Raw genomic sequence first — 13474 nt, 5'->3', positions numbered from 1 at the left:
AATATTTCCTCCCGCGTCTTTAAAGGCTGATATATCGTGGTATACGTAAAAATTATCTAAAACTAAATAACACTATGCCAGATCACGCGTACGTGAGCTCGTGGAGTTTCGGAAAGTCGACAAAGTAATAAAGTACCCAAAGTAATTTCGGACCGCCTCGTGGGAATCGAAAGAGCCGCCCAAGTTTGCGTGGAATAGTTCATTACCTTCAACGCTAGATGGCGCTTATTTTCCGACCTCAAACCCTCTGGTGCTAAAACGCCCAAGTTTGTCGTGGAATAGTTCCTTACTCTCAACGCTAGATAGCGCTTATTTATCGACCTCAAACCCCCTGGTGCTAAAACGCCCAAGTTTGTCGTGGAATAATTCATTACCCTCAAAGCTAGATGGCGCTTATTTATCGACCTCAAACCCTTTGATGCTAAAACGCCCAAGTTTGCCGAGAAATTCATCCAGCGTGGACAATACAAATTATTAATTATATTCACACCATCGTCGAGTAGGTACTCTGTATGGAGTTCACATGCAGCGATTGGTATTCTCGTAAAAAATTATTTTAATATTTGTCAAGATTTCGTATCGTACGAATTAATGATTAATAGCATTACAAACGCGAAATCGCGTTTTACGAGCAAAAGGACAGACTTCTCTTGCATCGCGAACATTACTCAGAGGTCAATCTTTATATTTTATCTGTATTTTAATAATCTTGAAATCTTTAAATAATCTTACTCGATTGATTACTCCAATGAAATTAATCGTTGATGCTCAATTCTAGATCGTAGAGCTTCCATTCCGTTAAAAAATACCAAAATTAATGGAATTTCATTATCTGTCTCACTTCCTCTTGTGATTATTACTAAATCTGTTGGTAACATTACGTGTGAGACGGAAATGGTAATGGGGCTCTAGAGCACCATAAAAATGAGCCGAGAAAATACATTGACATGATATATATGTATTAAAGCTTTGTTTAATGTAAATCTATAGCAATAAAGGATATAATTTAAAGAATTCTATGTGTTCTCATCATTTTCACCTTTCTTTTCCTTTCCCCATTATTCCCTTAGCTATAAGATAATTCCAAGTTTTTCGGGGAATAGTTCGCTGTTTTCAACGCTAGATGGCGCTTATTTCCGACCTCAAACCCTCTGGTGCTAAAACGCCCAAGTTTGTCGAAGAATAGTTCGTGTTATCCACGCTAGATGGATTTCTCGACAAACTTGGGCGTTTTAGCACCAGAGGGTTTGAGGTCGATAAATAAGCACCATCTATCGTTGAAAATAACGAACTATTCCACGACAAACTTGGGCGGTTTAACACCAGGGGGTTTGAGGTCGATAAATAAGCGCCATCTAGCGTTGAAAGCAAGGAACTATTCCACGCAGCTTCGAGAAAGAGAGCATGTGTCAGTTTGCCTTTGTCAACTTTACAAAGTTCTACGGCTCACGTACGCGTGATCTGGCATAGTGTGAGTAGTACACCCGGTGCTCAATCTGGCACCTGTTTCCAAACGAAACTTTTTCGTCAAATTGGACCGAATATACGGTTACACAAACAATGCATTCTCCACGCTGCAAATGACAATTTTTACATCCGGTTTCAAGAAATGGAATTTCCCCCATCTGTATTCGTTCTTTTAGAGTAAAATTTGGACAAGTCTGCTCTTATAAAGATATAATGAAAACTAGAAGGTTTTATTTTATGTAGTGTTTATATACCGATGCGCGCACAATGTCGCCTTGAAGCAACGATTACCGAATGCACATGCATAATGTGATGGTCGATCGTGTTTCTTTATCCTGCTTACTAAAAGTATATCCTATTTACTTTCCTTGTGGGCAGTTTATGGGTGGGCAAATCTCAGCACAAAATAAACAGTCTATTCTACCCAACATTCAAGTAAACTGACCGGACCTGTTCTCGTTCTTCGAAAGCGAAAATTACTCTATACAAAATAGTTTGTTCGAGTATTCAACTCTATTCGAGACGTTCTTCGAGATTAATTAATAAGATCTGTTCTGAGTAACTACTTCATAAATTGTGTCCAAATTCAACAAGTAGCAGTTGAATTGTATCAGTATACAAATTAACAGGTTAGTTTCAACATGGTGTAGACGTTTGTTGTACTCAATGTGATCATTGTAACAAGCATATCGACAATTAAATAATAAAAGTAATGTTATGTTTGAAATATTTAAACGTCATTTGTTAGCTGATTACATCAGAAGATACGTACAATTCAAATCTATCTTATTATGCCACTATTAACAAACATAACCTCGTCTGAATTCGTTGTTGCGACAAATACATTAATAGTATGATAATAAAAACGAAATATCTGAACATCGTTTATTATATGATTCGAAATAAGAATAGCAGTCGATGAGTATCCTTTTTATTCATACAAAACAATCTTAAGTAACTGTATTTAACACAAATAATTCAATTGTTATGTGTTTAAAAGTTTAATGCAGTCGTAAATAGTTGTAAAATCTCCACAGAAGTTAAATGTCAAAATTACTAATAATTTAAGAAAAAAGACATTATATTAGCAATTAAATATTACGTCATTAGCATCCGTTCTTTGTTAAACACTTTTTGGTGCTTTCATAGTAGCATCTTAAATAAAAACCAGTTGTTCTATAATTTCTACCTTTAATTTATAATTTTATATCTAGTACTTAATATTCGATAAATTTAAAAATAATTTCTTTAAAATATACCAAATAAGGTTATATTTCTGATAAGGTAATTAAAACTTCGTTTATTTCAATAGTATATAAAAATGACTGCTGATGTATTAAGTCCTAATACAAAAAGTTTACAACCTTTAAAAAAAAGAAAAATACAAAGAAGCGATACAATGAATAATGATTTGGAAAATAATGTTCAAACAATTCAAGAAACACAGAATAATACAGAGTGCACAAGTAAAGAAAATAAAGATACATTGATGCCAAATGTTATCTTAAAAAATTCACCTATTACAAAACACAGTAGTAATGAAAGTATTAAAATTGAGAATATGGATACATCACAAATTAACATGGAAAATGCAAATATAATAGGAACTTACAATAATAATAGTGTTATTGAAAATGACAACCAAAATTCAAGAATTAGTATTTGTAAACTAGAGGATTTACGATGTACTCCCACAAAAAAAACGGAATTAAACGAATTCATAGATGTACAAGACATTAAAACAGAGAATGTAAATAGTCCTGACATATTTAGTCCTAGTTCTTCAAATATAAATACAATGGAATGTTATCCTAGATATATTAAAATGTTACAAGAAACACCAACGTCGTGTGAGAAAGAAAATTATTATGCCAATGAATATAATACACCTTCTAAGCGAAAAAAAAGAAAACTTAGCGACGTCAGTGATTGCGATCAAATATCTGATATGCTTAAATCAGAATTATATGATACAAATTTTGCTGATATGGAACCCATTGATATGCTGCACGACTTGAGTTCTGTAATAGACTTTGAAGAAACTAAAATATCCTCTGAATTTTTATCTTCAGTGGCCAATGATGAACAGAATGAACACAATATGGAAATGTCCAAAGATCCGCAAATGGATCCTCTTTTTATTGCCAACAGTGATGTGCATAATACAAACAATGAAGATATTGATAATAAATATATAAAGAAAACAACAATGGATATACATCATTCAGGAGAAGATTTAACGACAGAATACAGTGATGAAACTGAAAATGAAGATGAAGATGAAAGTAGAGTTGTTAATGATGAAATTTATGATACTTTAAAAATAGTGCTTGGAGAATTAAATATTCAATCAGACTCAGAAAATGAGCAAAAGCTTGAAGATGCTAAGAAAGTGAATATTCAGTTCAAAATATTTTCTAATTATTCCATATTTTTAATTTTATATATTGTTTCATGGGGTTTTTTATTATTTTAGAGGTTGTATGAATTAAAAGTACAATTGATACACAATATACCACCACAACATAAGATCGAAACTACAGCAGGCTCAAGAGCATTATCAAGAACAGAGAGGCAATTATTTTTAAGTTATGGACCAATAAAAAATGGCGTATTTTCACCTGCTGAAGATAAAATTATCAAGAATAATTGGAAAAAATTCTGTGAAGTATGTATGACAAGCATTATAATATGATTCCTTTAATTCATAAAATATTTGTATATGCAGATTCATAATTGGGACCTTAAATACACAGAACCATTTCTTTGTATGAGAAAAGGTAAACGATATTGTATCAGAAATATAAAAGAGAGACAAAAGTTTGTTCAATTCATAGCAAATGGATTACCATGGAGGACACTGTATAGTGTGTATAACAGATTTAAAAATATACATGATAAATATGAAAAGACTTTCAAAAGGTATAGTATTAATATAATATTCATATACTGCTATAACTTCAATTTCAGTTACATAAGTATATTACAATTATACACGTTGGTAGATACACCGTAAATGAAGATGAACAAATTTTATTATTCATGAAAAATAAACGAACAAAGAGAAAATATCGAAAGCATAAATTTTGTGATCTAGCCAAATCGTTAGGGCGTACAAGTCATTCAGTTTGGTTACGTTACCAGCTTCTTAAAAAAATGCAGGAAAGCCATACAGAGAAACGTGAGTTCTTAAATTCGCGTTTAATATTTTACGTCGTTCTAACCTTGAAAACACATCGAATTTCATTGTAGCATTATCAGAAGTTAAATGGACTTTACCTTTAATTGGTAAATTCATAAAAACTATTATGAATGTAACATTGTCTGAGAAACTAGAAGATTTAAAAGATGCTACTTTGCCAAAACCAATTTGGTTAAAGTTAGAAGAAAAATTAAACATAGACCACAATGTACTGAAAGTGCTTTGGATGCATCAATTGCATATGCAATTGTTTTGTCTCGAACCGATTTATTTGAATGATATGAAAATAAAATTAATCGAATAGTAAGTTATTATAAAAATATGTAACTCTCGTCATTATACTAGAAAGGAATGCCATCACCGTAGCGATAATCCCGTATGTGTTTGCAATCGTAACTTTATGAAAAGGTTGATATCGATCGATCGATCGATCGATCGATCGATGGTGACAACTACTGCAATGGAGACCATTCTAATTGTAAGAAACAGAATAAACCGAACCTCTTCATCGAGCCACGACTATAAACTTGTCGGAATTATCGCCGCAGTGGCATTGCTTTTGTCTACTGATGGGAGAATCATCCTGTATAAAATATAATACCTTTGTTCTACATAATAAGATTCTGTTACAGCATTTATGAGAAAGGAATCGCACATACTCGAGAAATAATATGGCCGAATGTTGCAAAATATTTCGAGGGTGTAACTACTGTCTTTTTGTGTAAAGTATTTTTTTATCTTGTAAAAGAAGCTACTATGAAAATAGGCAAGCAAGACTTTCTTTGTAAGTTTACGAACAGTAGCAAAAGTTATAGTTAATACAATATGATTTTTTTTTTTTTTTTTTTTTAGAAAATAATCATACTTTTTACTTTCAGGTATTGTGGATTATTTGTATAACCATAAAATACCTGACATAAAAAATGAATTAACCGATAAATTTCTTCCTAGACTATCGTATAACGACGGGACAGTAGAAATTATAGATCAAAATGCTGACGACAATAATGATACATAAGAGATGTTAATGCAGAAGTTTGTTAAAAATAAAGAATATCTTATTACATCATTTATTAAAATGCAGAATCTTCCAATATGACATCGTTATTTAAGAATAATACATTTCTTGACATTATAAAAAAAAATTTTTTTTTATATTTACATTTATTTTTAAAAAGAGAACAGTACAATTTATTTATCGATGTCTATACATTATACATACAATCCACCGATATTTTCATCCAATCACAAAATTTAAGTTCAAACTGTGTTCTTCTTAGATTGTTTTTCCAATGCCTTTTCCTTTGCTCTTTGATACAAAGGTACAAGCTTACCTTCTTTGGCAAGTATCTTAAGCAATTCCATTATCAATGGCAGATAGTTATGTTTTCTTCTGATATTTTCGATCTGATATCTTTTGGATTTTCGTATTTCTTTTTCTATTAATGTCTGTAAACGCTCCAACTCGGCCGGATCACAAACATTAGCTTTTTGTCGTTCGTATAGCGTTTTTCTATCCGTTACGATTGCCATTAAATTAAAATGTATTTCTCCTTCATTATATCTATAAATATTTTGTAGTTAGCATACGAAATCAGCGAAAGAAAATTTTAAATGTTTAAATTGCTTACTTATTTATTCTTTTTTGAATTATGGGTTTTGCTGCTTGAACCCATTGTTCTCCAAGCGGACATGGACCTAGGTCCATTGGTCCATCTTTCAATCCATCTAACTCATATAATCGACCATCAATTGGTATATAACTTACAAAATGAAAAACATCATCATCTTTAGATGCTTTTTTCGAGTCATATTCAAATAGTGTTTGCCTGTAAAAACATTTGTTATTTGTAGTAAAATAAAAATAATCATTTCATATTTTATATACATGGTTACTGCATGAAAATACCTTGAAAAAGAATTATGTACTTCTCTTATTATATCGCAATTACTAAGAGCAAGCCCTCTCATATTGGCATCAAAGCTTTGGCAAAAATTTTTAAATTCCTCCAAATTTGGCCCCAACGATATATCGGAATGCTTACAATTTAATAATACACTTAATATTGCTTGTGTTGCGCATGCGTTATTAATCACCTGAACAAGCAAAAATACTTCGTTAAATTTTAGTTATTTTACAAATATCGAATTGATGATATCATAATGGTTAAAAACCTATCATCATAATGCTTACCTGTTTTGCAAAAAATATTTTATCCAATCTGTTATCTTGAACAACATTTCCAGACGGTTCATCATCCTGAACCCATTTGAATAGAAATATTAAACCATGTATAGGCCTAACAGAAAAATCACAATGAACTAATCAGGGATTCTATTATTCATTTATCAATCTTTAATTATTAAGCTTATATTATTACGAATTCATAAACTGCGAAGACCTGGTAAGTTTACAAGCGGGACGAAAGAAGGGGAAGAGAGGTTTCTCATTCGCTCTACCTGTCCCCCACCACTGTTCATCCGTCTCATTTAGGGTCTCGGTGACATGCCGAAAATACGTGTAGTAAACGGACGGAGACCTTAGGCCATAAACAATCGAGCTCCGCATTCTTGTGCCTCGTAAACTTACCAGCTCCCTACAGTATCTTATGTTCGTAATAAACATTATATTAGGAAAGCTATCGTAAACGACATTACAAATTTTGATAATGAAGTTTTCAAAAATTACAGGCAATTTTATTCAATTTTTCAGGAGAGCACATGCCGATACAATTACCGCTACCCTGCAAAGTATAATACAACATCGTAGCAACTTTCGAGGATTTGACCAGTGCTGTTAGGTAATTGAAAATTATAAAACTGTAGTTGATTTTAAAGATAAATTTGATAGTAATTTATTATTCATTTTTTAGAACGTATCAGATTGTTCTCTGACTTAAAGCTATCTCGTATGTACCTTAAATGTCCTTTTACCAAGTTTTTTACCTATTACCATTTACCCTAATACCTTCCAATCTATGATTCATAACTCAAAAGTGAACCACGGAATTGTAAGATTTTATAAAAATGTAAATTCAATTTTAATTTTTTGACTTCCTCATATCAAGTACGTATACATCGAATATCATATCGATATATCGAAAAGTAACCTTTCTTTTCTAAAAGAACGTAAGTAGCATCAGTTTTTAATTTCTTTGCATTTATACAAAATTATAACATGGATCGCAAGAATTATTCATTACACAATTTAAATCATACTTCGAAAAGATTCGGAAGCGATTGTTTACGCGAAGTTTATAAAAAATACGAATAAGATATAAATGAAGTACACAACGTGTTTATTTAATACATTATTTAATCTCACGAAAGTTCATCTAAATTATTAAAAAAAAGTAATAACAAGAAGTCTTTTTCGTGTCAATTATTACAAATATTTGTTTATCGATTCGATGTCATAAACAAATGAGTATGCCCTTTGTTTTTTAATTTTGTCCTCTTCTACATGACATCATTTTATATATATATTTTACTCAATTTAATAAATCATATAGTTACACAAGTATATTACTGTCATTAAGAATGGGCGAACAATCCTAACCTTAATTCGACTGTTTTTATAGTACACAATTGTTTACAGTGTTTCAAAAGCGTTTAACACGTGTATTATTTTCATTCTGTACGCTTTTTACAAATATATCATACTAATTTGATACGACCTTATTTACACTGAAAGTTCGATACAAATCAAGTACTTCGTACGTTTATCAAATATTCAGTGTAAACTACTTCGCCAATAAATAGGTTATGTCACCTAAATTTAATACTCACTTCAAATTATCGAACTGGTCATCATCCAAACTCCATAATTCTTCCACTTGAGCTCCTTTAACACCTATAGACAAACGTATTAAATGTTTTAAAGATATGTGCTCAAAAGTGAAACGTTTCAAAATGTAAATGCAGAAAACAGTTGTCATCAAAAGTAATTATTTTTAAACGTAAGTTTACACAGATTATTTTTGTGACAATAGAAGAGGCATACAATAATTTTATATAAAACGGGTGAAAATTTACCAAATTCTTTGATTAATTCCGTAAAAACGCCAGGATCACTTTCAATGAGACACCAATTGCCCGCTGAGTCCGCCATCTTTCATTTATAATTCACCATAACCCAAAAGATAATGTCATAGGTTTTTCGACCCATTACTTTAAATTATTCTTTTGCTTACAAAATACAATAAATAAAATAAATGTATAATCATACTTTATTATAATTAAGGTAAAGAAATATATTAAAGAAAGGCTGAACGTTTAGAAAAGGTAATAAAACGCAATACATTAAATAATTATAAAATATTTTAAATTGCTCCTTAATAATAACGTGCATTTCAACAATCAGAAAATTGATTTTCTAGAATCTCATTATTATTAAATCCAATTTAAAATAAGAACAATGTCGATCGAATTATTAAAATTATATTTCGTAACAATACCCATAAAAATTTATTAAAAATGTAGTAACATAAAATTATTTAAATATTCTTATTTTATTTTATACTAGTTAACGTGGTTGATAAGAAAGTCGGAATTAAAACCTGCACATAACATTTCACGCGAAAGATTTTATTTAAATTGCCAGCACGGATTCATTTATTCCATGATCGGGTAAATAAAACTCAAGAAAGTTATATATTTCTTTTATGCTCATCAATTAATGTTACAACGCTAAAGCACAATTTACACTATGTACAAGCAATAAATTAATTAAAGTTTTAACATATATTAACTAACCATCGTTGACATTGCTCATTAACATTATATTAATAAATTATTTCAACAAACAGCATACATTAGACTTACATCAGATTTTAGTATATAGCTTATACGAGTAGAAGTTACACGGTAATAGTAGACAAATAAATAATTTAAAGCAGTTTGAAACGAAAAATTATCGATTATCGATTATTGAATCGATAGTCCGTAACAAGTAAACACGATTATTAGTACATCGATACATAAAGCCAAATGCACGTACATATCATTGAAGATTGTTTATTTTTCTATTTTATAGATAAATCTTGATTTAATTGTATAAATTTAATTTGTTTATAAGCGGTTGCATGCGTTAGAAGCATTTGACGGAAAATTTCATTGAAATGCTCTTGTTGAAATGTTGTAATATTGTGTATTGAAAGTCGCATAAATCTATAAGATACTATATGTAATTTGTGTATAATTACACTTTTTCTCGAAGTATCTAGTATTGCATCGCTCGATTTTAACATCAGTTATTATTTTCTGTATGACATAATGATGACAAAATATCTTCATACCAACGTCCCTTTGTTTCGAACGTTTCTAACTGTTTGGTTAGATCTTCTATTTGTTCTCCAAGTGTTTCTTCTTTTACGAAAGCTTGAAGTTGTGGAGCACTTTGACATTCACGATAAAATGCTCCCAGATCGCTATTAGTATTAGTCACGGCAAAAGGTGTTTTCTGAAATTACGATATATTCAAGTTTAAACACCATGATAGAAGCAAACGATATACGTAGGAACGTTAATTACCAAATCTACCATAATAAAATCGTCGTTGGCACTGGTCATTGAGCAGCTGCTCCTTCTAGATCCGTTCTGAGAGTTGCACTTTGACGTTGTGTTATCGTTTGTAAGTCTTTCGTTATTTCCATTGCTGCTATCCGTTGCAGTAGTTACTGTTGCAGTCTTTGTGTTTGTAGTCTCGGCTACCGAGACTGGAAGAGGTGAAGTTTGTCTGGGAGTTAATAAAGAACTGAAAGGTACATCTGGTATAACAAAATCTTCTTCGTTAACAGTAACTGGCTTATTAACTACGAACGCTCCAACTTTTATAGTATCACTGAGGGATTTTGATGTTTCTTCGCTAAAATTTAAATACAAAAAATCGTTTAATACATGTCTGATTTGAAGTCGAAATGGAAAACTAAAATCGTATTAATTATAACGTACCTCTGTTGGTATCTTGCATTACGGGGACTTAAGTCAGAATGAAAGTGATCGCTCTTTAACATAATCGAATCACGACCAGTATGAGTAGGAGATATAGTCATTTTTGTCCTATAGGATACAGATAAGTGGATTGTACCCACAGGTGTATACAATTGACCCACTCTGACATGTTTATAATTGTCACCTGTAAAGAGCAATTAATTTTAAGCTCTGTTTAAAATTATGAAACTGAAATATTCCAAAAGAGACATATATTTACAGGTATCCCTCGAATTACGCGGTTTCGGAGCAATTTTATTTAAAAAGAAAATATATATGTATTTATAGATGAATGTTTTTAAATAAAAAAGATAATATGTGTTTCACAATATGTATTTCACAATAGTTTGTATATATTTCAAAGACTAATTCTGAGTTTCGACTTACGCGGAACCAATTTACCGCGTAACTCGAGAGATACCTGTAATAAGAATTCAATCCAAAATAAAATAATTGTATACCTAATGTATGTAGCTGTGGTTCTCCCATATAAATTCTATAACAAATAACATAGGAATCTGGACCTTGTCTTCTGCTCAATTTGTAAGCTGGAGTAATTCTTGATACAGACAGCAATGATTTTAATAAAATACTCATTCTGTTGTATACAGTATATGTTACTCTTATAGTAGGATCACTATGTTCTGGCAAAATACCAAGGCTCCATGTTTCTAAAACCATTGTGTCACCTTCAACGGTTCTCAAAGAGATTTCAATGCAAAGAGGTATAGTTGAATTTATTATTTCCCCACATAGTGCCCTTTTAGCTTCAGCTAAAACTTCTGGTACATCGTGAATAGCTAAGTTGAACTATACAACGAAAGGTTACATATGTAGAAAACTGTAAACATGTTGATTAAACCATCATACTTTGTATAAATATCAATTGTGGATTTTAGAATAAATATTATACATTGATAATAATTTATAAGAAGCTTTTTAAGAAACAGTTCTGTCTTTACGAACAAAAGTCAAAACTTTTACGTTTAAGTAATACAAAAATTACTTTGATGCTAATACTTTATTTTCCATTTTGACACAGATCAAAGTCAACATGTGATATTTGCAATTACAATTAATAAAATGAAGAAGATACTGATCGACTAGAGCTTTTGGAAAGTTTAGTAACAACTTCATCGGTTATCGATAACATATATATTTAAAACATTGATAAACCAAAGCTTACCCAGTCTGTTCCAGATGAATTTGGCTTGCACTTTGTGCTGACCTTTTCACCTAACCTCGACTGCACTATAATTTGAGTTGCTTTCAATGCTAAGAATTTGGTGAACTTGTCCAAATCCTTTTTATCTTGCATACTCAATTTTAACGTGGACATTTTAATACTGTTTCCTTCGTACAATTATTTTCAAAAATACACTAATGTGTCATTGAGAGATTGAATTTCTCTAAACTGAATAGAATTTTGTATGCGCCAAAACATTTCCACGAGGAATCTGTAAAACTACATGATGAAATCGTTTTTGACACTTGTACTTGTGAACCATTGCACTCGAGACAATAAACGACTTTTTTTTTCTAGGACTTATTAATGCAGGAACTCCGGCCGAAAAACAATACTTTGACAACAGCATGGACATCATATCGCAGCATTGTGTTGCATGCAGTTGCGTGGCAGGTAAAGTACCGAATTGATTTTATTTTATTTTAAATGAACTTTGAACCACTATCGATGAAGTGTTGAAACGAACTCGAAAATATTAATCGATACTATTGATCAACGCGAATGTCGTTTTTCTCGAATAATATGTGCAAGTATCGAATGTATTTCTTATTTCACTATTCTAATGGCACGCTGTGAATCGATCGTGTTTCATATTGCAATTAAGTACCTTAGGGTAAGAAGCGTTCGCATGAAGAACATGTGATCGTCAATCCAGTGATTCAAAAGTAAGAAAACCTCTTTATGTGCGTGTACGTTTACGGTGAAACTAGGAAGGCGGAAAAGACGACAAATACTTCCTCATTAACAGTTCAAAGTTTAGAAATGTTGAATCGTGGAATCAAGCCGCGTTCAAAAAACAACTGCCAGCAGTGACGGTATGACACGCCACAGTATATTTTAAGAACGATAATTAGATGCAATAACGTTATTGAAACATGCGTATGATTGTATAAAATCATAGTGACATATCAGGTGCTCGAGGGATTGTTTTGATTGTTTATACGATACTCTGATCGCAGATAACTTTTCTACGGCAACTCCTGGTAAATTATCGGAAAATGCCAACGTCCTATCAGATAATTCGTCGTTACTTGATGCAAGTCAGTTAATCAAACTTAAATATTATATTTAAAGTGTGGTACTACTTGTATTTCTTTCTTATACTGTATATCGGATAGTTTTAATTCTTGCTACTTAAGGGGAAAGTTACTAGTGCAGACTAACCCTTTTCTTCACAGAACAAAAGAGCAGTCATGTTAGATACAACAAATTTTCGCGCGTAAATTCACTTTCCAAAATGGCTTCGTAAAGTGCCTTAATGGAATAAAAATGGATATTGCGTGGATTTAAGAGAAGGAAAAATGTTGAAATAATTGTGAAATAAAACGTCAGTTTCATGGAACTCAAAATGTAAGTTTTATTAACAGAAATTACACATAATATTTAACAAAATTTTTTGCAAGTGTAACAAAAATTGTTAAGTTGCAAACTATATCGAATTATACTGGCATTGGTTATGTTTACCAGATTAAACTTTCACACTTGCTACCAGGTTTACCTTCAGCACCTAAAGATGGCTCTAGTGTATACTAAAGCGCAATAGGTAGTCTGCGTTGGTTGAGTTTCTC

At 31.4% G+C, this 13474-nt stretch overlaps 3 protein-coding genes across 10 annotated transcripts; 1 reads left to right on the top strand and 2 right to left on the bottom strand.

Annotated features, from left to right (window-relative positions):
• Window positions 1–1430: 1430 nt before the first annotated feature.
• Window positions 1431–8451, top strand: LOC143343606 (uncharacterized). 5 transcript variants are annotated; one of them, XM_076768661.1, is made up of 8 exons: window positions 1431–3859; window positions 3944–4135; window positions 4196–4389; window positions 4473–4648; window positions 4720–4972; window positions 5302–5453; window positions 5548–5704; window positions 7383–8451. In XM_076768661.1, the coding sequence occupies exons 1-7, from the start codon at window positions 2789–2791 to the stop codon at window positions 5685–5687; spliced, it is 2178 nt and encodes a 725-aa protein (XP_076624776.1). In that variant the 5' UTR covers window positions 1431–2788; the 3' UTR covers window positions 5688–5704; window positions 7383–8451. The 5 variants fall into 5 exon arrangements, with proteins under 5 accessions (XP_076624776.1, XP_076624778.1, XP_076624779.1 ...); XM_076768663.1 differs by lacking the exon at window positions 7383–8451 and having other exon boundaries at window positions 1431–2096; window positions 2780–3859; window positions 5548–5765; XM_076768664.1 differs by lacking the exon at window positions 7383–8451 and having other exon boundaries at window positions 1431–2100; window positions 2780–3859; window positions 5548–5765.
• Window positions 5815–8801, bottom strand: Uch-l5 (ubiquitin carboxy-terminal hydrolase L5). The gene is made up of 6 exons (XM_076768666.1): window positions 8705–8801; window positions 8459–8522; window positions 6864–6969; window positions 6579–6766; window positions 6301–6498; window positions 5815–6233 (listed from the first exon to the last, which is right to left on the bottom strand). Exons 1-6 carry the CDS (start codon window positions 8778–8780, stop codon window positions 5930–5932), a joined length of 936 nt encoding a protein of 311 aa, XP_076624781.1. The 5' UTR covers window positions 8781–8801; the 3' UTR covers window positions 5815–5929.
• A 496-nt stretch (window positions 8802–9297) lies between these two features.
• Atg13 (Autophagy-related 13) lies at window positions 9298–12754 on the bottom strand. Of its 4 annotated transcripts, none has more exons than XM_076769024.1 (6): window positions 12514–12754; window positions 11847–12125; window positions 11122–11470; window positions 10622–10805; window positions 10202–10535; window positions 9302–10130 (listed from the first exon to the last, which is right to left on the bottom strand). In XM_076769024.1, exons 2-6 carry the CDS (start codon window positions 11997–11999, stop codon window positions 9918–9920), a joined length of 1233 nt encoding a protein of 410 aa, XP_076625139.1. In that variant the 5' UTR covers window positions 12000–12125; window positions 12514–12754; the 3' UTR covers window positions 9302–9917. The 4 variants fall into 4 exon arrangements, with proteins under 4 accessions (XP_076625141.1, XP_076625137.1, XP_076625139.1 ...); XM_076769025.1 differs by having other exon boundaries at window positions 11847–12117; XM_076769026.1 differs by lacking the exon at window positions 12514–12754 and having other exon boundaries at window positions 9298–10130; window positions 10211–10535; window positions 11847–12504.
• Window positions 12755–13474: the final 720 nt, after the last annotated feature.

Source organism: Colletes latitarsis, chromosome 7 (assembly GCF_051014445.1).
Source record: "Colletes latitarsis isolate SP2378_abdomen chromosome 7, iyColLati1, whole genome shotgun sequence".
Classification (NCBI taxonomy): domain Eukaryota; kingdom Metazoa; phylum Arthropoda; class Insecta; order Hymenoptera; family Colletidae; genus Colletes; species Colletes latitarsis.
The sequence above is the reverse complement of the archived record's forward strand: the minus strand, read 5'-3'. Positions and strand labels throughout refer to the sequence as shown.

Bases quoted from the DNA above. Each gene is read 5' to 3' on its own strand.
- LOC143343606 (XM_076768661.1), top strand. From the start codon at position 2,789: ATGACTGCTGATGTATTAAGTCCTAATACAAAAAGTTTACAACCTTTA. The intron at 3,860-3,943 runs GTGAATATTCAG...TTATTATTTTAG, and splicing joins AGCTTGAAGATGCTAAGAAA to AGGTTGTATGAATTAAAAGT. The intron at 4,973-5,301 runs GTAAGTTATTAT...ATTCTGTTACAG, and splicing joins AAAATAAAATTAATCGAATA to CATTTATGAGAAAGGAATCG.
- Uch-l5 (XM_076768666.1), bottom strand. From the start codon at position 8,780: ATGGCGGACTCAGCGGGCAATTGGTGTCTCATTGAAAGTGATCCTGGC. The intron at 6,970-8,458 runs GTGAGTATTAAA...TTTTTCTGTTAG, and splicing joins GACCAGTTCGATAATTTGAA to GCCTATACATGGTTTAATAT. The intron at 6,234-6,300 runs GTAAGCAATTTA...AAATATTTATAG, and splicing joins ATTCAAAAAAGAATAAATAA to ATATAATGAAGGAGAAATAC.
- Atg13 (XM_076769024.1), bottom strand. From the start codon at position 11,999: ATGTCCACGTTAAAATTGAGTATGCAAGATAAAAAGGATTTGGACAAG. The intron at 11,471-11,846 runs GTAAGCTTTGGT...TTCGTTGTATAG, and splicing joins ATTCATCTGGAACAGACTGG to TTCAACTTAGCTATTCACGA. The intron at 10,806-11,121 runs GTATACAATTAT...TGCTCTTTACAG, and splicing joins ACCACAGCTACATACATTAG to GTGACAATTATAAACATGTC.